Below are 26,855 nucleotides of genomic sequence, written 5' to 3' on the forward strand. Positions count from 1 at the left end.
AGTCAAGGGCCAGATTTTTAAATATGGGATCCTATAGTTAGGTTTCAAAGTCTTGGCCAAGATTTAAATAAAACATGATGAAACCTAAGCATTAAAAAAGCATTAAAATACAAGTTAATGCAGACAGTTTACACATGTAGTGTATTTTCCTTAACACCAATGTGTTAATACTCACATTAAACTTTCCAATAACGTACAATCCAGTGTGGGCTGCTTGCTTTCTCATGTACTGGACTGTTCTTTGGCTCTCCAATGCTGGACCTAACACTTACATACTATGCACACACACACTGTCAAAGAGCTGTACAAACATTAATCCTAACAATTCCTAATCATCTATGAATGCATGGCAGTCCATCAAATCCATGACAGAGACTCTAAAGCCTGTAACACTGCCAATTCAGAGTATGTCAGATCCACAGATTACTGCTGAGCTTTTAAAGGTAAGTGCACTTGTTCTGCAAATGACCTTTGCAAAATGTGCAGGATTAAAATCTAATGTCAAGAAGTTATGTAGATGTTTCAAAATGATGTTCCTAAACTGTGCCAGAACCGAAGCAGTTCCCATGTTACCATACCCAAGCAACTAATGCCCAAGCTATCCTCTCCAAACTAGTCCTATCCATGACATATTTTCCAGGACTCTAAAATAAAATAAGTGTGATGTCTATAGGCCAAGAGAGCTGAAAAAAAATATGACCTAACCAAAACATTAAAAAAAATGGACACACTATTTTGGAAGGGTCACACTTCACATGACTTGTCAAAGGCCCCTGGATTCTAATAAAAGAAGATCTGCCTTTGCTCAAAGACCTCAAATAATTTGAAGAACAAACAAATTTCTTAAAAAATAATATAGAAGTGAGGCAATGAGGGGGAAAATCAGTTTCAGAACTGAAAGTTGATTGTGACAACTATAAAGAAAATGGCATCTTTGCTTAATGAGAGACTAAATCCTTTGTATTCTTGGATACAAAAATTGTGCAATTAAGAAGGTATTCACCACAATGGAAGATGTTACTAATCACCCAGACACTGATGCTAAACTTATTTTAATCACTTTACAAGACAGGAAGAGTCTCAGAGTAACAAAATGAAACAGATAGAAGAAAAGATTGTTTTCATTGTGGCAGACAGCAGGAGTACACAGAAATTGCTGGCTGCAGATGCAAGTATACATGTCAGAATTCTGCAGCTTCAATATTGCAAAGGGACAACCATCCAGCACATACCATTTAATTCCACTGAAGTGATCTTGCTGTCCCAAATAAGCCCTGCTTGTTGAAATCAAACTATCAATAGAAATTTGTTTACTTCATTGAGACTGTTATGTAACAATTTTGCATGTTTTCAGACACTAAGGAATGAGCAGGCACAAGAAAGGTTAATTTGCTACTTGAAAAATTCCACTTTGTTTGATATTGAACCTTTCAAACGTCAACTTTTTTTCACTTTATTCAAATCACGTGTAACACATTTGAAAGTAAAAAGAAAAGGAGTACTTGTGGCACCTTAGAGACTAATGAATTTATTTGTTAGTTAGTCTCTAAGGTGCCACAAGTACTCCTTTTCTTTTTGTGAATACAGACTAACACGGCTGCTACTCTGAAACCTGACATTTGAAAGTGGAGACCCAGGCACTAGGATTCTGTTACAATCCTACTGACACTATGAATTCAGAGAACTGACCTACCTTTTCAGTGATCTATATGCAACCATTCTAGAAAGTAATAAGATTGACTCATTCATCAATATCATGCCATCAACAGGACAGTGTAAAAAAATTTTTTTCAGAGTAATCAAGTCTCCAGATATGCCTACACTTCCAGGAATGTGCAGTCACGTTCATAACAAAAGGCTGACTTGATTCAATTTCATATCCCCTTTCCTTTAAGCTGATTTGACAGAAAGCATGAACGCTTTCAGAATAAGCTTGAACTTTTTTTTTCTAGTACACTTAGGCTGATGACATGGTGCTTATCTGTGGATAAGAACACTGATAGTTACCTATCACTTGAATTGATTTAATTAGATTTCACCTTCACTACAAAACAGGAATTAGTCTTCTTGCCAGGGAAAGGCTTTCTGTATAATTTTGTTCCATAAAAATATTTCGACTCTTTAATTATGCTTGCTTTCAAGTTACCAATGGATACTTAAAGACAGAAGACAAAACTGGGTGATTTCATTTACCAAAAGAAAAGCCAATCATACAAATCATAGATAAAACTAAATATAGTAAATTTAATTATACCGACGCCTGGTCTACATTACAGAACTAGGTTGATGCAAGGCAGCTTATATCGACCTATGTAAGTGTCTACACCAGTGGTTCTCAACCCACAACCCATTTGTCGCCCGATCAGCAACAGCTGCAGCCCATGTGACATCCACCGTGCCATACAGGTAGGATATATATTGTGTGGATGTGATCCACGTTACACAAAGAGAGCTGCATATGCGGCCCACAATGGTAAATAGGTTGAGAACCACTGGTCTACACTAACATTTTGCTCCGCTGACCTAACTGCCCTGCTGTGCTGACTTAACACTGTTGCTTACATTGACTATTATAGGCTTTCCACAAGCCATCCCACAATGCCCCACACTGACAGTACAATCAGTACAAGCACTCTTGGTCAGGAGACGCACCGCTGACACAAGGAGTAAAGTGTAGACATGCACCAGTGATATAATTAGTGTGGCAGCTGTATGCCGAAGTAAGTTAGGTCAAGTCAATTTTGTAGTGTAAACATGCCCCGAGGTATCAAACAAAATATAGAATTGAGGTCTACATTTAGGTTTACTAGAACGTTTGTGTATTTTTCTCTCCTTATTTGTACCTTCAAAAACTCATCTACAGCTGCTTTTAATATCACACTAATGTACAAATTTTCAAATATGTATAATTGTCTAATATACTGTTAAGCTTTCCAAGCATTCTGCCTCTGAATGTAGTCTTTCATCACCTGAGATTCCAGGGCTGGCATCTACTTTACTAGTTTTTTAATTAAAGAGATATGAGGATTTTTGAAAAACATGGATTCTTCACAATCATTTTGCTTAAAGACAGAAAAACACTGCCGTTGGCTAGAAATCCACAATAATGAACAAATATGTTAGACACACGTGATATAAAGTCAAGGATATAGAAAATTATTGGCCTCTGAGGACATTTTAAATGCAGTTTTTATTTCCATAGAAATAAAATACATTAATTACACCATACACATTGTTTATAACTGTTTTTTAGAAAATATTTCACCTTTGGCTTCTTTAACAAGAAAATAATTGCATAAAAGAACGGTGTCTGAGAAGAACTAGCATTGCAACAAGTTCATAAAGTGATGGGCATCAAAGGTTACACTCGTAAAGTACCTTCTACTAAGGGAGGTGGCAATTATTGACAAATTACTATTAAATGTCAAAAACTAGATGCTTCCTATATTTTTGCACAAAAATATAGGAAATTATCCCACCAATGGGATAGAAAAAGCAGGAAGTAGTAATACTGAGAGACCTAGCGTGATCGCAGCAGGAAATTAAGACGTTTGCAGTGCAATATGGCAGCAAAAAACAGTCATCAACATTTTGGAGTATCACACCATGGAGCAGGTGAATAACAATTCCTTTCTGTAGAGCTGTAGAATATAAGGTTCAGTTCTCCATAGCCTCTGAATTTTGCTCAGGGGGTGGAGGGTGATCGCTAGTGAGCTGGCTCAGCCCTGGTGTCAGAGCAGTCTTGAGGCTATTCTAAATTATACCAGTGGGAGATTAGCATAGCAGAGCTCTGCCCCTGCTTTCTACTCTGGCACACCTCCTGCTGGACCAGATACCACCTCCACTGGGTTTATGCCAATGAAGAGTTTCCTTTTTTAAAGTGAATTCTTCACTTGGCATTTACTTCCAGAATCTGTACACCTCTTTGTGCCTCCTGAGCAGCAAAGAAAAGACAGTTGCTTTTTTCCATAACTCATGTTCTTTGAGATGTGTTGCTCATGTTCATTCAACTTAGGTGTGTGTGCTCGCCAGCAGTAGCCGTAGGGGACCGGCTCTGGCACCCCCTGGAGTGGCGCGCACATGCCACGGTATATAAGGTGCCACCGGCTCCCTCCACCCTGTTCCTTCTAGTCGGAAACTCCGACAGTGGGGAAGGAGGATGGGTCGTGGAATGGACATGAGCAACATCTCGAAGAACACTAGTTATGGAAAAAGGTAACTGTCTTTTCTTCCAGTGCTTGATCATGTCCATTCAACTTAGGTGACTCCCAAGCAGTACCTCTCGGCGGTGGGTAGGAGTTCACAGACGTGTAGACTGCAACACAGCTCTGCCGAACCTAGCGTCGTCCCTGATCTGCTGAGTGATGGCACAGTGGGGTGTGAACGTGTGCACCAAGGACCACGTTGCGGCTTGACAGATGTCCTGGATCAGGAAGTGTCCCAGGAAGGTTGCCAAAGATGCCCGTGCTCTGGTCGAATGGCACTCCCGCCAACTCATAGCATGTGCAAATGCAAGAGGTGATCCAGTTGGAAATGCTCTGCGTGGACACCGGGAGGCCCTTCATTCTATCAGCTGGTAGAGATAAAAGCTGAGTCGACTTACAGAAAGGCTTTGTCCCATCTAGGTAGAAAACCAGGGCCCTTCTTGCATCCAAAGTGTGAAGGTGCCTCTCTTCACCAGTCTCATGGGGCTTGGGGCAGAAGACCAGAAGAAAGATGTCCTGGCTCATGTGGAAAATAGACACCACTATGGGAAGGAAGACTGCGTGGGGCCTGAACTGAACCATGTCCTTATAGAAGACCATATACGGCGCTTCAGAGGTCAGGGCTCGCAGCTTGGAGACTTGACTTACTGACATCACTTCCACCAAAGCTACCTTCCACGATAGGTGGGACAGGGTGCATGAAGCCAAAGGCTCAAAGGGCGGGTCCATGAGCCTGGACAGAACCAAGTACAGATCCCAATGAGGGACCGGGGATCGAACTTGTGGAAAAAGTCTCTCAAGACCTCTGAGGAACCTGACCCTCGTGTCGTGAGAGAACACCGTCTGCCCCTGGATTGGCGGATGAAAGGTGGAAATGGCCGGCAGATGCATCCTGATAGAGGAGTCTTAGACTTAGACTCCCCTCAAATGAAGCAGGGAGTCTAAGATTGACTGCATTGAAGAATGCCACAGGAAGATGCCCTGTTTGGCTGCCCAGCAACAGAACCTCATCCACTTTGACAGGTAAGTCTGTCTAGTCGAGGGCTTTCTACTCTCAAGGAGGACCTTCTGGACCACTTCCGAACAGGCCCATTCCTCAGGGTTCAGCCTCACAACATCCATGCTCTGAGGTGGAGGGACACAAGGGTTGGGGTGTAAGAGTCTACCGTGATCCTGTGACAGCAGGTCTGGTCAGTTTGCAGAGGCCACAGAGGGATCGCTGCCAGGCTCGACAGCATCCCGAACCAGTGCTGGCGAGGCCACGCTGGGGCGATCATAATAACCTGAAGTCTCCTCTCTCAATTTTCGCTAGGACCTCGCTGATGAGTGGAATCGGCGGGAACGTGTACGTCAGGCTTCCTGCCTATGGCAGGAGGAAGGCATCTGACAGGGAGCCCTTGCCCAGTCAGGCAGGTCGCCCTCAGGCGTACCCTCAAAATGAGCACTTGCCTGCCTGCTTATTGCATGCCAAGCTCAACTGAGAAGGCTGGTGGCTAAGACGCCCAAGAGAGAGTCCAAGGGCTCCTCTAACTCCTCCGCCTGAAGACCCAGGTTGCCTGCGACCCTCTTCAGTAGTTCCTAGTGCGCTTTAGCGTCATCGGAAGGAACCGGGAGAGGGGACCCTGTTATAGCCTCGTCTGGCGACGAGGAAGATGCTGGTGCCGTAGGGTCCTTCGCAACCCCTGGTGGCCTGCTCCCCTACTCCCTCTTGAACCTGTGGCTTCCTTGCGCCCAAGGCTTCGTGCACTGGAGGAGGGTAGGAGAGAGAGGCATCTGGTCTCTGAGGCTCCAGACACAGCGCAGGCCGTTTGAAAGGGCTATTCATGGGTACCACGGCACTGGTCACTATGCCTGGTACTGAAGCTTGTCCCACTGTCAGGGAACCTTGTTCTGAACCAGGGCTGGATCCTGAGCGGTCACTCCAGGAGACCAGGATAGCACGGAATGGTGACTCTGCCCTGACTGATGCCGGTCACTCCATCTGGAGTCTGATTTGGAATGGGGTCTTGGGGACCGGTGGCTCTCGATGGAGCCACAACGGCCTGCAGTCAGCAATCTATATCTGGCACTTGACCAACAGTACTGGGAGTCAGAACAGGCCCGGTGCCAGGAAGCACCCGCAAGGGGTGATGCCCTTCTAGGGGATTGGTGGCGGTCCAACGAATGGTAGCGTCAATCCCTCAATGGGTCCCTAGAGTGGTACTGTGGTCTCAGAGATACTGGGTGCCGGGACCGGTACTCCTACTAGGGGCATGTGCCTCTAGAGGTTTGGGCCCGGTTGCCAGCGAGCTGCGCCTTGAGCCTCTCTGCCCGTGCCCAAGTTCCGGGGACCGAATGGGACTGCGCTGTGTCTGCCTTTAAGGTCAGCAGCGTCACGGCTACGAGAGGGCGAGCGTTGGTGGAACATCCCCCGCAACGGGGAACGGTGCCACTGAGATGGAGACTGTGGTGGTCCAAACACAGGTTTACTCCATGACCGAGAAACTACAAGAGTCGGTGTGGGAAGTACGGGGAAGGAACACTATCTCCTGCAGGGCCTCCGGTGCGGACGGTACCCAAAGCCGGCGGAAGCCTCTGCCACTATCCGGGGTGGCTGGCGGGGAGCGGGCTGGGCTACCCTGCTCAACCAGAGCTTGGGCCTGAAATCCCGATGGGGGTGAAGAGTTGCTCGGCACAGGTCCTTACCCGCACCTTTGGGGGAGGCTGGAGACCGGCCTTGTCCCTCCCACTTGGGCTTCTTGGTTGGAGCCACGGATGGGGACTGGTGCAGGCCAGTGGACGGTCCCAATGAGGCACTGCGTACCGAGGTCACAGTGCTTGGTGCAGAGTTGGAGCATTGCTCCACCGCCGGCGTGAGGGCCAACTCCATAAGGAGCGCTCTTAAACAAATATCGCGCTCTCCTTCTTAGTCCTTGGCTTGAAGGACTGGCAAATTTTGCACTTTTCCACTAACGTGCCCTTCGCCCAAGCAACGCAGACAGCTGCTGTGTGGATCACTAATGGGCATGGACCTCTTGCAGCGATCACAGGGCTTAAAAGCCTGGGGACCAGGGCATGCCCCATCCTGAGGCAAAGTCCTGTTCGGGACTTACGAAGTCACTAGCTATAGCTAAGGGATTTACTAACGCTAACAGAAAACTATATACACTATAATACAAGAATTAATGAGTTTGCATGAACGGGAAAGTAACAGCGTTAGCTGAAGCAGAAACAGTGCCAGCACCATCACTGGCAGCAAGAAGGAACTGAGAGTGGGGGGAGCCAGCAGCACCCCATATACTGCGGCATGTGCACGCCACTCCAGCGGGCACCAGAGCCGGTTCCCTATGGATACCGCTGGGGAAAAAACTTCCAGCACTGGTGCATGAGGCAAGAACACATACCTATGCTGAGTGGACATGAGCAAGCACTCGAAGAAGAATGGCTCTATCTGACCAAAGAATCTGGCTCGCTGTGTTGAATACTGGATATAACACAGCTAGAATGATAATGAAACTGGAGTTCTGAGACTGAGCAACAAAAACCACTAGGGTCTGGAGAAAATGACTTACAAAGAAAGATTAAGATAACTAAATATTGTATTTGGGTTACAAACTTATGTGGATGGGGTAACAACAAATTAATTCAGATTAAAGGAATGTTAAAAGAATACCTTCCTCACTGAGATTTCATTTTATCAAAATAGAATGAATTTTGCCCTCTTGAGATTTTTAATCCCCTGTTTTAGAATATCAAACTTTGATCTACAGCAAATTTAAATGGCCATTGTAGCCCTAGAATTCCAAAATTAGAAACCATATTGACTTCTTAGGTTAACAGTATTCAATCTTATTTTTACTAGTCTGTGACATACAGAAAAGGATTCAGTTCAACACATGGTTATGTCAATTTAGCTTAAAATTAAACAGAAAATTAAATATTGTTTGCATTTTATTATAAAACCCTGTATCTATCGTCATTGTAATTTTAAGCATTCCAGTAGAAAAATTAAAGGCACTGTATGAATATTTAAACTTCTACAATGTACTCATCTTCAGGCACATAAAAAGTTATTTCGTATTTGGGGTTTTTTTAAATACACCATGCCAACAATAACATAGTTCCCAGACAAGAAAATCTAAAATAATCACACAAGATTTCCCCAACACTGGTCAAGCTGGGTTCACTGGTAAAACATCCAGCATTCCCTAGTCAACTTGAGATTCCCTTCTGATTTCAAACTGCTGTCTTAAGACCCAAGGAGAGAAAACTTCTAAAATGTGCTGGATTAGAGTTTCAAACTTTGATCGGCTGTAACTTTAAATGGCCAGAATCACCCTGGAAACACTGCACCTCCAAACTTACATTATAAACAATTTCCTTTCTAATTTCCTTTCACTTTCTCTCATATATGTAACTTCTAAGATGTACTGAACTCAATCCATAAGGGGCGTGAGAAGATCAAAGTCAACACCATGTGTGCATACTGGAAGAAAGCATATACTGATGCATGAGTGTAACATGCTCCCAGCAAGACGCATTTCTAAGTAAGGAGGCTGAAGTTTTTGAAGGGTTTCGAAGTACTGCCACACCTATACAGCACCACAATAATAGAAAAAAAAGGGCACAGATAACTCACAAGAGTTATAATCAAAAGGAAACATCACTACCTTCTTGACAAGTGCTGGTTACTAACATTTTAAACATGTAGCAGCACGTAAGAGATTAGGAAAATGCTCATATTCACAACTTGAGTAACAAAACTTAGGCTTGTACCACCATTACCATTTCTTTCAGTTGCTTCCCCCAGCCTACCAACTTTCTCTTTGCCTTATTAAGGTTAAGATTCTGCCAAACAGCTCTCAATGCCTTCTTTCTCAGTGAGCACTCAGAGAGCCAAATCAACTACACTGTCAAGGTCTGGCAAAATGGGATAATAACGGGCAAGATAATCTGCATCAAGCAATGGTCACTTTAGCAAAACTTTGTCTCTCACCAACAGAAGTTGGTCCAATAAAAGATATTACCTCACCCACCTTCTCTCTCTGAGAAGGAACTACGTTGATTTGAAAACTGTCTGACAGTAAATGCTGCCGAAAGATAAATGTTTAGCAAAACTGTATGATGGTGGGTAGTGAGGAGACAGACCAGGAAGCACCACAACCCATCCCTTCGGCTCCGGAGCCAGGAAAACCGTGCCTGCCCCACCAGAAGCTGAGGGGCAGGACAGGGAAGAGGAAGTACAAAAGGTGGGCCTGGGAGCTCAGCTGTGCTGGAGCTGCCAACAGAGACAGAGGCTTCTCCCCTGCTGCTGGAGTGCAACATTGAGAAGGAGCTCCCGGTGCTGCCTCCTAAGGACTGGCCAGAGCTCCCAGGGCTGCTGGCCGACCGAGGCACCGACAAGCGGCTCGGGCTACCGCTGATCACCAATCCTGGGGAGATGGAGGACACCTACAGCATGGAGGTACGTACCTCCCCAGCGTTTAGAAGTAGCCTGGGGAAACTAGATGACAGTCTGCAGGTGAATCCCCGCTGACACAGTGGTGGACCACTCTGCCACCATTAGGGCCCTGGGCTGGGACCGGTGGAGTAGGATGTGGGGGGTCTCCCTGCGACCGCACTCCTGGGGTGGCGGCCTCCCCACATTAGGCCAGGAGGCCTATGTTTGGTGCTCACCCCTGCCTGAGCATCGTGACTGCCTTACCAATCTGTCCTGGCTGCAGGCCAGAGCCCCTAACTGCTTGCTGCCCTGACTGAGGGCCTTGGCTTACAGACTGTGTTACTCTGTCCCGATTTCAGTTCGGAACCCTTAACTGTTGGTGCCATGCCCTGCCTGAGGGCTAGGGTTCATAGACTCGCCATTGCCCTGCCCGGATCAAACGGACTGAGCTCTCAAGACTGCTAATACCCACTAATTGATTGCAGTGCTAAGGGCTCCACTGCATGGCCTCCCTCTGAGAAACCAGAAGGGACAGCCATGCAGGATTACATGAGGTATGTTAGGGGACAAAGAGCAAAAAGTACACATGCCACTGGGTTCACAGCAGGGTGGATAAAAATCAATGTTTTTAAGAACGTATTTTTTTACTTAAATCGTATTTTTTTTATAAATTGCTTTTTGAGGAAAAAAACCTATCTAAAGATAGTTTTAATTAAGATACATCATAGCTCAATCTAATTCTATAGTATGAGACAATATATTCATGTAATGTTAAGAAAAGTTTTGTAAATGAGTTCCAACAGTTCATGGATTAGGGACCCAATCTTATGGGGTTCCAGGGGCTTCTGTATAGATTATTTAGGTTAATCTATCTACCTACCCAACGGGACTCAGTGGTCAATCTAGAAGATACCATCAGAGATGCTTAGTTTTGCAGTTCTCAAACTGTGGATTTGTATCTCCACAGATAACATGCTTGTTAAAAACAAAAATGTTTTTAAATAAATATATAGAGGTGAGAAATAACAGACCTCAGCCTTACTGTTCCTCTGCAAATTTCTGTACACAGAGTCAATCCCTTACCTCTCTCTAAAAGTACAAAGTTTCAAAAAGTTCAATGAATAGAAGATTGTTGTGGGCGGAATAGATCTGGACAAGGAGAAGAAGTCTGGAGATAAATGTGAGAAGCGAGAGACACATGCTTTTTTGTTAAAATATTATATGTTTGCTGTTGAAGAAAAAAATCCACAATACTTAATGTTGTTGTTTTAGTTAAATAAACAATTTAAATGTTTGTCTGGTGATGTTCTCCTCCTAAGTGGTGGAGTGGTGGGTGAAATTCTGTGGCCTGCGTTGTGCAGGAAGTCAGACTAGATGATCATAATGGTCCCTTCTGACCTAAATATCTATATCTATCTATAATATAGCATGGCAAGAAAATCCTCCAAATATTAATGATTAACCTCTTGAACTGGAGATAGTTCACCTCCCAATGACTTCATAAATATCTGCTTCAATTACCATTGGTAAATGAAATAATCAAACAATCATTCATTTTCTGATATAGCTGTAAAACTAATCTGAAAAGTTTTCAAAATAAATCATTGTTTAAAAATGTACACTATGTATCTTCTAAAAATGAAACAGACATCTGAGTTGTGAAGAATATGTATTAAGGCTTATAACGACCAACAAGAATGCACTTTTATGTAGAAATCCATGAATAAATCGAGTCTTCCTGACTCGTGAGTTAAATCATGATTTATATCTTGATTGAAATCAAATCCACCCGGGTGCACAGAAATAGAGGCTTGGACTTCTGGATGGAAGCTCCACACAGACAGCTCATTCAGAACTTCAGGGGTGAATCTGAAGCATTAGCAGCTAACTCCTGGGAAATGAAGAAGGTTAGTCAGTTGGTTCCTGTGAGGAGAAGCAGCACTGATGGGCTTTTATAAGCTTAGGCTGTCCTCAGTGGAGTATGAAGGAGAAAGGTTACTGAATGTTGTTGTTTTGTTAGTATTATATTTACTCTTGTTAAATAACAGTTTTGTCAAGCCCAGGGACTGCAGGTATAGTCTATCAGTGAGTTTTGAAGAGACCTGCAGGGCCCTCAAAAAAGAGTTAAGAAAAGCAGCCAGCAATGGTTGATATTTACAGGCAAGTTTCTAAGAAGATTAGAGGGGCAAAAAGGACACACTGGTCCCACAGGTGCTTAATACGGTGTGCAGGAATGGGCAGGTCGTGACAAAGAGCCCGTTTATTTTTTAAAGTGGAAGGCTATAAGGAACAGAGGATCAACTGAAATCAGAATTGTATGCGAACAGAGGTGATCAATGCAAGAAACCAGTGCCTCAATAGCCCTCTAGAATTAACAGCAACTTTAACTGAATAGGCTCAAGGTCAAGATGCTGATTATTTTATAATGGAGAAGTTAATAACGACTATCCATTACAGATTAGTACATAGTTATAGCATGCAATTAGATATATATGTTATGAAAGGTATATTTTATGGGTTTTCCTAGACAAAAATTCTAAATCCAATTCACTCTTTAAAAAAATGTTTCTTGCAACTTGTATCATCAGCTTCTTACCCTTACAAAACATGGATTACTTGGTATCCTAAAAAGAGAGCTGAATAACTAGTTTGACAGGGATGACAGATTCTCTACTCACACTAAGTAAGAACACTTTTACTAACATGAACACGGTTCATTGGCTTTTCTTTTTAGAGTTTTAATTTTTATCCCCTAAATTTCCACACTAAACTGACCAGAACTCTTTCCCTGAAAGACAGAAACCTCTAAAATCTTGAAAAGTCAAGTTAAAATAGATTACCCAATCAGCTACAGAACCCACTCATCTATCAGAAATAGTGCTGCATTAGTATTTAGTAATTCTGACTCTCCCATGGATCTAATTTGGAGAGGACCAGAGTCACAAGTAGTGCTCATTTCATGGTGAAAACCATGAATACATGTACAGTCAGGAGTGTGCAAACCAGCCACTGTAATATTAGCAACTAGAATATGGCTTCTGTCTGTAAAATCCACAATATAACTAAAATAGTAGAAGCTAGCTTTGCTGTCACCATACAGCTGTGAAGACTTGAAGGTCCTCTTTAAAAGAAAAACACTATTTTTAAAGCTAAATTTATTCCACTCACGTGAAGTATTCTATTTGTAAGTGTACCATTCACCCTGTTGTAAAAAACAAAACATTTTATTATGGAAGAGATAATAATTTTAAGTGGGTGAGTTATGTATAGTACTATTTCTTTTACAAAAGTTATATACCTTTCTTATAAAATACTTACACTGTATACAGGAATCTAGTTGCAGAGGGGGAAATGAATTACAGCATATCTACTATTACAGTACTGATCATCTGAAAGTCTTTCCAGTTAGGAATCAGAAAGGTTAATTATAGATAAATGGTAATCTGCTGACCTCTTCTGGAGAGCAGAAAAACCCCACCTTCAAAAAAAAATTGGCAACAACTGAACTTCCTGCATTCCATTGCAATTACATTATTGATTTCACATTTTTAAACATCTTTGGAATGGTCTGTGATAAGTGGAACCAGCAAGAAACAGAACTCTGAAATAAACCCAGAAGATATAGTAATTATTTTTATACTTCTAACTTGCCTGCAGAGAAAATACAAATACCCAAAGAGATGGGAAAATGTATATTAACATTCAAAACAGTATACTTTTCCCACAATTTCTGTGTAACACTAGTTGTGTTCAAAGGAGAAGTTTCACAAAGCTGAAGTCTATTGGAAGCCAGAAATCTCTCGTGGGAGAAGTGGCTCAGCCTTCAAATATTCCAAAAGGAAGTAATTCTACCAATTTCAAAGCTAGTCATAAATGAAAAAAACATCATCTTGAGAAAGCAACATCTGAGGCAGACAAACTACAAATTGCAGGTTTGAACAGAGATTAGAATCTATTACTGATAGGTAAACAGAATGTGATATCTCGTGTTTTCTACTTAGCTCAATTATGAAGAGAGTCCACATGCCAACAACAAAGATGACAGTAACCAATTCTGAGTTTAGAAAAGAAAAAAAATAGGAAGAATGTAAACATGGAAGCATCTAGTCAAAGTAAGCAGCAACCACTATAGCCAAACAGCCTAGTCAGATAGGAAGATAGGTAAAGTTTTATCACAAAAATCTTGCTCGAAGAATTCCATTTTGATAAAGTTATATCACCAAAGATCTAACATTTGAAATAATCTCTATAGTTTTAAAACAGTGATATTCAAAGCAAACCATCTCATATTTGACAAGAATTTATTATATACTACACAAAAACTTTAGTATGTAGTCTTATTAATGAAATAGTACCCCAACTGTCTAACTTATCCTGCTTACAGAGGAATAGGCTCAAAAATGTACAAAAGGAGTGCGTTCAGTAAGGAGTGAGTCATCAAATCTATAACCACTATTCCCAGATTTTTCACCCTAGAAAAGACTTCTAATTTTCTCCCACTGCAAAGACATTCATCATATGCAATACTGCATTGTGCTGACTCCATTTTGTTCCACTTAGTTTCCAGGAGCCAAGTCCATTTTCTTTTGGATTTTTTCTTCCTTTGGCGTAAAAGGCTCTCATAGATTACAATTCCCATTCCCACCCCTATTTGAAGATGTCCTGTGTATGTGGGCGGTAGCACCATTTGCCAAACTGCATGTGACAAATTTGAAATTCTGTGTTAATGAGAGCCAGGCTAATATCTATGGGTATTTAAGTTGACTATGACCTAAGTGACTAATGGCCTTGGGATCTAGTCAGTGCCCCACCTACCCACCATCTCATGAATGGCAGACTTGAGGAAAAGAAGGAAGCCCCCACCTCCAAAAGGTCAGTTTGTACGGGGGGGGGGGGGGGGGGAGGAAGGAGGGAGCCATTAGAGAGGGGAGCCATTCTGATCCCTATATTTCATCACTGATGGAACACTATCACACAATTTTCTGAAGTGAACCATGCTGACCTCTGCATGAGTGTATATTAATATCAGTCCTGTCCATCTACATATTCTTAGTAGGAAATCTAAAATACAATACTAAAAATATTACAGTGAATTTTGATTAAGATACTTATCTTGGCCATAACTTTATAACGAAAAAAAGACCTTGATGTAGATCATGGTTGGACGTCCCAATCAGTCCACCAATAGTACCATACATAAACAAAACAAGCACACATACTTTATAGGACTTTGTTAATCATTCTTGATAAGTATATTTTCAACTATTCTCACTCTAGTATCCTTTTTTTGAATTTTTTTAATAGTAAGCCCTAAATATCCCACATACTAACATGAACTCATACTACGAAGCCAATGAAATGAGTTTTGATTGAGAAAACACCTTGAAATTAGAATTTTCATCACTACATATCTACTGTAAGATATTGCCCAAACCAAGGGCACAAAACTGGATCTCTCAAACCTAGGGCACAAAACTGGGATTACTGGAAATAACTGCCAACATACCTTAAAAATTAAATTCCTCCATTTCCTTGTTTTTAATAATAAGCTAAAATTCCCTATTAATAATATTCCACGTGCAAAAATATTAACAACAAAATCTTCACTAAGGTGAGAATTAGAATAATACCACTGTAGCCATTACACTTTCAGATACACAAATGCAAATATGAAGGAGGAAACAACATAATACTTACAGTACTATGAAATACAACACTATGGCCTTTTCCTAAACTTTCTATATGAGCTGAGAGGTTGAAGCAGATGGCTCGATGTCGTATGGCATCCAGTGTTTGTGCATCAAAGAAATCATGTGGTCTTGCTGGAAAAAAAAAATCCTTACTGTTAAATTCCAAGATATCGCAAGCATTCAAATACCTGCAAATACTTTATATATACACCAAAAGGCTGGGAAATGTCATTAATAAGTCAGTTACTTATACAAGTCAGTGAGCATCGTATCTTGTCAATATGATGTAAAAATTAATTTGGCTAAAAAAAAAAAAGAAGAAGAGGGACTGACTCATAAAACTGGCTATCAAGTTTGCCTTTCAAGTTTGCTCAGAAAAATTTATTTTTAAAACTTTCACTTTAAAGTCCCAGCACAGCATCAATATGTGCACTAAACCTTACTGTTTTAAATCCTTTTGCTTTTACACTGCTGGAGTACATACTATTCTTTTTTAAACCTTCAGTATTAAGAGCAAGGATTTTATGATGGATTTACTGAAGAATACAGCTTCCCAGAAGTATTGCACTCTTCTAAAATAAAAAAATAAAAACGGAGTTCTACTGCTCACACTCCAAACAGATCAACTCCTTTTTAACAACTGGGAATCCAAATGTATGGCAAAAGAAATATTGGAATGCTTCCCAGCACTGCAATGAATATATTTGCAAACCTAATTCTCCAAAGCACCCTGAAGTGCTGTCCAACTAGTTTCATTACTGCTGCTATGACTTAATTCAAAGTATTATTTAAAAAGGGAACTCCTCATACTTACAACACACTAAAATAGCAATGGTAGACAAATTGCATGATACTCCAGCAGGCCCAGGGGAATCCAGGAAGTGGAATCTCACTAGAGGCCTAACTAAATTACAACTAAAGTTTACCCACTGTTACTCCAATTGTTTCAAACACAGACAGACTGACTACACTATTCTATATGGAGTGTTGTTTCAGTCAATCTTTTTTAGGGCTGCAGAGGAACACACATCAAGTTTAAACAGCATTTCAACTATACTGACAGGGTAAGAAAATCAGTAAATGACAAGAAATTCTGATTCCCAAACCAGAGGGTTTATCTGTGGACCATTATATCTAAAAGTAGACTGAGGGTATATATTTTTTTAAAATCCATGTATTTATCAGATGCTTTTAAATCAAAGCACAAAGGACTAAGGCAAAATTAACACTGGTGTACTGGCTATCAACTACGTTTTTTTTTTTTTTTTTAAAAAGCCAGTTTTTACATTGTGCAGTACTTCATTTTCTATTGTTTGATAATAAACAAATTTTTGATATTAAAACAAAAATGAACACTTGCCAGTTGTGCTCCAACCATTCCATCAGACCTTAAGTTTTAACTTACAGTTTTAGGTGAAGTGGTATTAACATCCTTCTGGTACTGTACAGTCATTGGTTTGTGAGCTGAAGGTTGGTGAACCAACAGAACTGATTTCTCTCAGGTATTAAAGACTTTTGTTTGTTTTTTGGCTAGAGGTGGACCTTAGTTGCAAACACTTCAAGAACTAGGAGTAAAAGGTTGCTATAGTATGTGATTTGCGGGGTTAACGGAAAATTGTTACATCTAAGCTATTTTTAAGAAAAGCAGAAAATTGCATCTAATTAAATGGTAATTGCAATTAAAAGTACATATTCTCATCGTATTCTGTTAAAAATACTTTAGGCTTTACCTAGCATACATAAATATCATATTAAAGTACATAATGTTAAGTTTTGCTGTACTAGTGACAATTTTAAAAAAATAATCCTTTAATTTCATGTGAAAATTTTAACAGTTTAACCCTGCATTTAATTAAATTTTCCATCTCTACTGAAAGATAAAGTAAAGGTTAGCTCATAAGAAAAGCAAATATTATAGCATGGGCTACATCACCATATAAATTGAAAATTATTTAAGTTTTTAAACAACTTCTACTCTTTTCCCCCCTCAAAAAAAAAAAAGACTAATTATCAAATATTTAAGAACAATTATAAAAATTCTACTGGAAAAAACTATTTTCTACACTCTTAGGACCAATTACTGCTTAGACATTGGTTTTCACATGTTGTGCCTTATTCTCTCAGAAATCAATAGTGCAAACTGGGCAATCACCTCAGTTGTAAATGCTCTCCTGCTGAAATCAGATAACCTAAAATTGTAGGCCTGGCCACAAGAGGCTACTGAAGCTACCATTTTTTATACTAAGACTTTATTCTGTCAGAGTTGTAATGGATGCAAAATGTACCTTTGTTTTAACACAAAGCCATGGCCTTGCACCCCAAATAGCCTTAATACTAATTTTCCTTGTTCATAATACAACCATAAAAACATTTTTGTATGAATAAAACATGTACAGTAATACTCTCAGGCAAGTGTGGTATTTGTATTAGCACTATGAAGGCTTGATTTGGCGTAACACTTTTAAGCTTCCACAACTGCAGGGATTCTCAACCTTTTTCCACCCATAACCTCAAACCAGCTTCTTTCTTCTCTAATCCAGTATCTTGGATTCATTACTCCAATGATCCAAATGCTATCATATATCATTTTTTAAAAGTTCATTGTGCCATATGACACTCATATAAAAATAGATCTAAGCAATAATTCTATTATATTAAAAAAATAAGTTACCATTCAGTACTTGACAAATCCACTCACCAGTGGCGAGTAAGACTTTCTCTGGTGAATGGGGTGGCTTAACAGTCTCTACGGAATCTAAGCTTTCATTCTTAAAAAGTTAAATTTTGAGCTTTTGAGTTACAAATACACCTTTTCCAACTATGACTCAAACATAAACCAATGCAGTCCCCTTCCTGAATCTGCAAGTAGCATGAAACAAGGGTTGTAAGCTACACTTGAAGCCTGGTCACAGTGCATAGCCTGAGTAACCATGTTCTGTTTTAGGAATTTCCTCCAAGGCCTGGGCAGGACCCTCTGCTCCAGTAAACCATCTCTATAGCAATGGAACCAGTTCATAGCAGCTACAGGATAACACCATTTGGATCCAGGGGAAAAAAATTCAAATGGTATATCCAATATTTTTTAATCTTTTCTACTTCATATCAAAATGTTTTGTACATCTCTGAGGCTAGGTTTCTCAGAATCAGTTAGCCACTCAACATCCAGGCCATAAGATGCAGAGATGCCAGATCTGGATGAACACTTCCAACTGTCCTGAGAAATCATGTTCATAGACACTGACGTTTCTGGAGGACGTCTGGAAAGTTTCAGCCAGTCTGTGTATCAGTACTGTCTGGGCCTCGCTGGTACTAATAAAATCAGTACCGCATAGAGCTGGTCGGGAATATTTTGACAAAACATTTTTTCCCCTGGAAAATGTGAATTTGTCAAAACAAATTATTTGCAGGAAAAGGTTGGTTCCATCTATTTCTTCTACCCCCCGCCCCATCTGAAGCTGCCAAAATGTTTTGTTGCAACATTTTTTAAACATTTTCTAAACAAAAATCCAGGAAGTCATTTTGAGCAGGTTCAAAATTTAAGCTAATTACAAACAAAAATGGTGAAAAATAAATAAAAAAAAAACAAAACGTTTTGATTAACTCAAACCATGTTTCTATTTTATTTATTTTTGGTTCACGAAAACTTTTGACATTGACTTTTTGTCCTGTTTCAGGGTGGGAATTTTTTTTTTTTTTAAATCTCAAAGATCATCATGGGACGGGAAAACTGTTTCCTGTCCAGCTCTATTATCAAGACTCTTGTTTGATTTTTCTCAAAAGCCTTGTTTAAAAAAAAGGGTAGGCGTGCATATATCACACCCCAGTTGATGGTATGAAAAATGTATGAGCTTGGAATTCTGGGTTCTGACCCACTCAAACAGTAGGTTTGACTGTTATTTTCTGTGACAAACAAGTCTATGTCTGGCTGATCACAGCACCGGACTACTCTTTGAATGAGGAAATCCTTTACTGAACATGAGTGTCTGTACCTGCTCAGACCATCTGCCAACTTATCCTGTAATCCTGTCAGAGAGCAATGATTATAACTTGGTGTTCAGTGTACCATTTCCACAGCCAAGCAGCTCCTCACTGTCTGTTTACATAAACCACTGTCGTGGTACTGACTATTATAAACGGTCTTGCCTTGAAAGAAAGGAAAAAGCATCATACATGCCAAGCGGATCACTTTGAGTTCTAATATATGGAAGTACAAGTGAATCTGTGCACATGACCACAGATCCTGTGATGGAAAAGATGAGCTCCCCATCACAAACTAGAAGCATTTACTACTATCATCTTTGGGGGTAGAAGTGGAGAAAATGGAATGCCTTTGCAAACTTGATCTAGATTCTTCCACCAATTTAAACATAATAGCATTTCTTGTGGAATCTCAACTGCCACATGTTCAAGATCATAGAATCATAGACTTGAAGGTCAGAAGGGACCATTATGATCATCTAGTCTGACCTCCTGCACAACGCAGGCCACGGAATCTCACCCACCAACTCCTGTAACAAACCCCTAACTTATGTCTGAGCTACTGAAGTCCTCAAATCATGGTTTAAAGACTTCAAGGTGCAGAGAATCCTCCAGCAAGTGACCCAAGCCCCACGCTGCAGAGGAAGGCGTCTGCTTGGGTGATAGGTGGACTTGAACTAGACTTGCAAACAACAACGGTGATGTGTGGGATACTGAGTCACAAATGAACACAATGCCACGTGGCCTAACATTTTTAGACCAGTCCTCACAGTCATCTATCTGTTCATTTGTCTGTAACTGACAAGGTCTGACTTACATCAGTTTTGGGTTAAGTATACTCTCACTGCTGTTGGGTTTAGAACAGCTCCTACAAATTCTGTTTGAGTTTGCACTGAAGAGGATTTCTCTTTGTTGATCTTGAACCCAGAGAGGTGAAAAGCTTAAGAATGTGATGTATGGTGTCTGACTTGCTGAGGAGAGTTTTCCTGAATTGGACAGTAGTCATGAATAAAACTATAATACCTTGACTCCTTAAATGTGCTGTTCCTGTGACAGACAAAGACTCTTGGGGTTAATGACAAAGGCAGTTCTCTGTAGTGGTAGTGTGATGTTCCAACTACAAATCTTAAGTATTTCTTGTGAGCTGGATGGATCAATATATGAAAATATGTGGTCTGGAAATCAAGAGCTGCAGTCCAATCCTGAGAATCTAACATAAGGATAACTGAGGCCAGAGGGGCCACACTGAAATTGAAAAAACAAATTAAGGCATTTAGCTGTCACAAATGCAGAATATGCCACCACCCTACTCTCTTCTTAGGGACTAAGTTAATGAGAATAAAAACCCTTCCCTCTAAACAGAAGATTAACTCCTTCCATTGTTCCCAGTGTAAGAAGGGGTTCCACCTCTTGATTCAACAATCTCTGGTGAGAAGGGTCCCTGAGAAGGGAAAAGGAAGATTGATGGGGTTTAGAAGTGCTTGAAACTGAGCTGAGTAACCTTTTTCAATTATAATTTCTAGGACTCACTGGACTGCGGTAACATTGTTCCAAGCTTCTTGAAAATAAAATCAACTGCTTTTGACTTGGGAATAGGGATATTTTAAGGTATGCCTACATTCCACACCCCTTTTGGAGACATGTACAGTATATCCACTACATGCTTCCTTAACAAGGATATAAATAGCAGTATGGACAGTAAAGCACTGCTTAGGCGAGTAGAATACAGACGTCTCTGAAACCTGTAGGTATGTACTCTTTACCCACCCAAACAGTACCTCACCCCACCCTCATCTATGCTGCTGTTTTTAGCAGCGTAATGTCCTGCTCTCAGTCTTTCCCTGCCACAGTGAAAGACTCCAGCAGCAGGGGGGAGGCAGCGGAGAAAGGTTCTGGCAGATACCCACTGCCGAGCCTTTCCCAGCTGCATCCACTCAGTCACAACCTTTCATTGACATATGCAGCTACACACTGCAGTGTGGACGCAACCTGCTTTTCTGTGAACTTCACAAACACTACATGCTGCCACAAGTGACGTGCAGTGTAAACGAAACCTTAGATGAGGTTCCCAACAGCTCTAGATGGAAAACTGTTTTAAGTTGGCATGTGATTCAATGAAGTCACAGTAGCAGCAGAGGAGGGTCTTCTATGAAACTTTTATTTCCTTCCGGACAATTCGGTGGTACGACTGACAGGAGGAAGCAGGAGCTTGTCTTGAATAAGGTTTGTACCTAAACTGCTTCCTCCTGGGCAGAAAGATGTAAATGCCCAAGATCTGAGCACAGCCCTAAAATCATTTAGTGAAAGTAGACCATTATCAGTTTGGGTGATGCAATTTAATTTCCATCAAAAAGAAAATCTTCTATTGCATTCTGAACTTCTCTGAGAATACCAGAAGATAGTAGCCATGGTATATTTCAAAGAAATGGCTATTGCCACTGACATAGCTGCAGTATCTGAAGCATTGATTACTGCTTATAAAGAGGTGCACGCAATGAGTTGTTCTTCTGAAGTTAGATATTTTAATCTTTTGGGGGCGGGGGGGTGTCTCCTTTATCAAGGAAGTCAGACACTTTGTGCCCACTTTCATACTAATTATTAGCCTCTCCTTTCTAAGACGACGACTAGCACATTAATAACCTTTTCTGACAAAGAGTTTCGGCGGCTCCTCTTTCGGTGTAGTTTTTGAATGCTGCTGCCTTATCTTTTCCTGAGCTGGAGCAACCATCCGTGACCCAGGTGTTGGGTGCATGCAGAAATACTAAAAGTCTGAAGAATGGACTTTGTATACTGTATCGGCTTTTTCAGAATATGGTGGAATAGAGGTTGGCGTATGATGACCTTCATTCACAGGCACAGTGAAGGTTCAGGCAGAGAGGAGTGCAATATGTCCAAAAATGTTGTATGCCTTTTCTCGCACAACCTCTCTTGGTATTTTCGGCATCTCTGCCACCATTCAAAGAAGATTTAGAAAAAGTCCTATACACAACAGGGAGAGAAGTGTAAGATACATCAACTTCACTTGGTGATGAAGATATGCCTGCAGGAGCAACTTTAGCACAATAATGCTGCTCCTCCTCATAAACATGTGAATTCTTAAGTTCTATACAGGAGAGCTATAAGGTGGTTGCTGTTGTACCTGGATTTCTGTCAAGAGGGATCTGGATTTGAATCAAAAATAGAAGCAGGGCTTCCTGATAATGACACATGTTCAAGGTGACCGGTATGGCCGGGAATGAGAACCATACGGGTAATTAGTGGGTAGCCAGAGTGAGGGATACCAAGAAGTGGGTCTCTCCCTACATTCCATGTGCCTACTATGACTCCTCGTTCTGGAATCCCCGTCTGAAAAGTAGGAGTCATAAGATTGTGGCCTAGGTGAGTATGTGGTGACTCCCCACCATGATGATTCGAGAGAGAAGCAGTACAATTCCTCCACATGTAGTGGAGGAGCAGAGCTAGCAGAAGTTTGACGGCCTAAGGAAAGAAAATTCTTTACTAGCGACAAAGACGTCCCTGGTATCATAGCAGTTTGTATTGTGGCAGATATTTTCACTATGGAAGACAATAAAGGTGACTCTGGCAGTACCGATACAGTTAAATCCCCCATTACATAAGCAATCCTCATCTGAAAGGAAAGACGAGACTTTCCCCTCTTTCTTTTGCTAGGTCCCTGGGACCACATCTGTGCTCCTTAGGGGAGTGGTGCTGTCCCCTACCCTTTTCATCTCCTGAGGAAGACGTGACAGCTGGAACAGTCTAGGAATGCTTTTGCGAAGAAGCAGGAGCCTTGAAACTTGAAGAGCCAGTGCCTACCGGGGTACTTTCGGAAGAGTACTGCTCGGAGCCAGAAGATTCTTGTCTGCCCTTATCCAAGGAAGGTCTCATTTATTTATCTAAAAGAATAAATGTTCAAGCACATTTTGATGGTCTGTACCCCTGAATTCACCCCTTCCACACTTGGTACAAAGTATGCCTTGGGAGATCTTATTTGAAAACCCATAATTCACTGGTCAATGTTGTCCTGGCAAAATATGTGTTGCAACGTTGAATTTCAAGTTATGAGATTCCGCTGTATGGTGTTACTGAAACACATTCAAATTCTGGGAGTAGCCAAACTACTTCCTCAGAGACAAAGGGCAAACTGACACCTCAGTCAGGTGTAAACAAGATCAAACAGGCCATCACCTGCTTACATGGCCATTCATTGGCAGGAAAAGGGACATGGATGAAAGTCTACATCTTAGCAAAGAAACAGCATAGAGTTTCTGACGAGGAGGATTGCCTGGCTCCCTGCTGGAGAAGCCTCTCAAAGGAGGGAGAGGACTATAAAAGGAACAGCATTCATGACACCTGAAGAACAAAGAAAACAGCATTGGACTGGAGGAGGTATCTTGACTGAAAGAAGTTCAGCCAATAGGACTGCTGAAACAGGTGGTGAGAGAGACTGCTTTGAATTTACTCTAGCTGGTCACTTATTTTTCTTGTGAACAATTCTTTCATGCCTCACTACTTGTATTCACTTAAAATCTCTCTCTCTGTAGTTAATAAAGTTGTTTTATCTTAATCTGTGTTTGAATTGAAGTGTTTGTGAAATTCCATTTGGGATAACAGGATTTGTGCATGTCATTTTATATTAATAAAATGATGGACTTGATATGAACTTGTACTGTCCAGGAGAAAGCTGAGCAGTACAAGATGTACATTTCAGGGAAAGTCTGGGATTGGTAGCATGCTGTTGTCATCCTGCAGTGTGGCTCAAGAAGTGGCTGGCTGCAGAACTCATACAATGTAGCTGGGAGTGACTTACATGCTGTAGGCTGTGTGAGTGCAGACCAGGAGTGGCAGCTACAGCACAAAGCAGCGTAAAGGGAACCGCAGGTAAGAGGGCCAAGGTGACAACTGTTCATCAGCATAGATTGTACCCTGGGTATGTCACACATGCACCCCAGGCTATTAGGGTTTGTCTGGAGAACAAGTGAAAAACAAATTATTTCTCAGTGATATGTCCCTCACAAGAAAAAATAATAATGTCAATCACTGAATAGTATAGCTGTGCCACACAAACAGCAATATTAAAAACCAGGAGATTTTTGGTCAGCCATGAAGTTGACCACCTGGTACTGGTAAACAAATAGCTAGAAATAGTTAACCCAAACTAAAACCTAATAAAAATACTATCCTAACTACTAAAGTATATTAGGGACTTGAGTAATATTAGTGGGGTAACACGAATTATGGGGGTGTGATTTCTAAAGTGCATTAATGTGTTACACATCAGTGGGTCCACACAGTCTCTGCTGATGAGCACTAAAGATTTATTTGTGTGCTTTCGGACTTGTCTGCACTTGAAACACTACAGTGTAGACACTACCTATGCCAGTGGGAAGGGTTCTCCCATCGGCACAGATAATTCACCTCCCCAAGAGATGCTAGCTAGATGGATGGAAGAATTCTTCTGTCAACATAGTGCTGTCTACACCCAGGGTTAGGTCATGTTACCTATGCCACTCAGAGGTATGGATTTTTCACTTCCCTGAGCCACAGGACTAAAACTAACTTTTTAGTGTAGACCAGGCCTTTACAAATTACTGTTTCAAACAGCACTACATTAAGGCATGCCAGCAGGGACTACACGGAACAATTAATGCACGTTAGTGCACTTTAGAAATCACACCCTTGTAGAATTCATTACACCACTGTGTGGACAAGCCCTAAGAATGTAACTATATACAAAAATTCCAGTTTAAGGACCACAAGTGCAAGAGACAGGGAAACTGCTCTCAGTCATGGGTGATGAGAAGGAACTGAGGGATGGCTGGCCCTGCTCCACCCTTTATGCCTTTGGAAGGGGTGGGGGCTCTCCCTGGTACAGGCACGGTCTCAACAGGCACTACTGGACCAAATATTCCAATTGAGTGCATGGGGTGTAGGCACACCACAAGCAGAATATATATAGACAAGCAACTGAAGAAGCTTAGATTCTGTAGCAAATATGAAGACACACTTTAGGGTCATGGTACAAAGTTGAGAATCACTTTCAATAAGTATGGATGGATGGATGCCTCCAAATGTATTGGGAACAGAGAATCTGAGGCTACACAGAACAGAATTATTATAATTGTGAGCATGAGTGTCAATTTTGATAGCACTTATAGTAACAAGGTCAGCAAGTCTCCATCTGACTGCTTATGCAATCAGCTAGGAAGGTGTCTACAGCAAGAGAAAAAGAAAAAAAATCACATTGTCAAAAAATACTAGATTCAATTTCGCACAATATCTAATCTTTCATTACCAATTATTTTTAAAGCCATATACACCTATTACAAGCAACTGAAAAAATATACACAGTGTTTATGAAAAGGAAGACAAAATACAAACTAGTTAAAGACCAGCAAAATATGAACATGAAGAATAAACTGTTTATATTCTAGTAAATTAAGTAAGATCTTGCTTTTGCCACCTAAACATTCATGGTAACCTATTCTGTGTTAATACCCTCCACTGAGAACCTCGGGTTTGAGCAGAGAATCTGATCTCTTTACTCTGACTTTTCTAGATGTATATAAGAGGATATTTTCAGTGTAATCATGTATAAACAATCAATAGCTAGTAAGTATTTTCGTCAGACACACTTACTTCTCAATAACAAAAAGTTATTGCCGGAGTTATAAACTGTAACTAGGTACACAGAATTCACTCCTCAGAGTAGGAGGGAAATAAGTACTTTCTTCAGTTAATGAAAAAGGAAGTTGGAAGGTTGGTGGGGAAGTGACAAACTTTAGGAATTTATTTTTTCTGGATGATTTTAGCAAATTGTATGTTATGATATTTCAGAATTTGTTTAATCAATAACTTATTCTAACCTGAGCTGCTCAGCACCTCTGAAAGTCAGGCCACTCCTTCAAGTACTTAAATACAGATCTGGGCTACGCCTACATTATGGGCACTACAGCAGCATGACGACACGGCTGCAACTGTGCCACACTAGCACAGTAGCATAGACACTTTCTACAGCGATGAAAAGGGGTTTTTCCTTTGATGCAGGAAAGGAAGCAGCTATAGATAGTTCGATGAAAGAATTCTTCCGTCCACCTGCAGCATCTACACTGGGGGTTAGATCATCTGAACTACAGAACTCAGAGGTGTGAAAAATCCACACCCCGGAATGCAGTAGCTATGTCAACCTAACTTTTAAGTGAGACCAGACCTTAGATCAGCAATACTCAGACTGAGGCTCGGGAGCCGCAGGTGGCTCTTCAATGTGTCTCCTGCGGCTCTTTGCAGCACATGATATTAAAACACTGATTTAATTATTAACCACTTTAAGTTATTAACCAATCAGGATTCTTTTACTATGTTATTAACCAACTGCAGAATACCTGGTCAGTCATTTTGCTGTGAGAATTAATTAATTATATATTCTACTTGCCTTACAGTTTCTTCAAATGTAGTGTAACTAAAGTTAGGCATCTAAAGCAGTAATGCTCAGACCTCAGTGGTTCAGGAGCCAAATTCTACTACATATACAAACAGTAAATAAAACAATGAATTCACATTACT

General features: G+C 40.9%; 1 protein-coding gene across 6 annotated transcripts in view; it reads right to left on the reverse strand.

Moving 5' to 3' along the window:
* The window catches only part of AEBP2 (AE binding protein 2), an 87,039-nt gene that overhangs the window by 14,341 nt on the left and 45,843 nt on the right, over nucleotides 1-26,855 (reverse strand). For 4 of the 6 annotated variants that reach the window (XM_073318705.2, XM_073318678.2, XM_073318687.2 and 1 more), the window contains exon 5: nucleotides 15,322-15,446. In XM_073318705.2, coding sequence (XP_073174806.2) covers nucleotides 15,322-15,446 — 125 coding nt within the window. Of the gene's footprint in view, nucleotides 1-1,585; nucleotides 12,827-13,075; nucleotides 13,679-15,321; nucleotides 15,447-26,855 lie in introns of those variants that run through there. The other 2 variants (XR_012155726.2, XR_012155729.2) reach the window with 2 other exon arrangements.

Source organism: Lepidochelys kempii, chromosome 1 (genome assembly GCF_965140285.1).
Source record: "Lepidochelys kempii isolate rLepKem1 chromosome 1, rLepKem1.hap1, whole genome shotgun sequence".
NCBI lineage: Eukaryota > Metazoa > Chordata > Testudines > Cheloniidae > Lepidochelys > Lepidochelys kempii.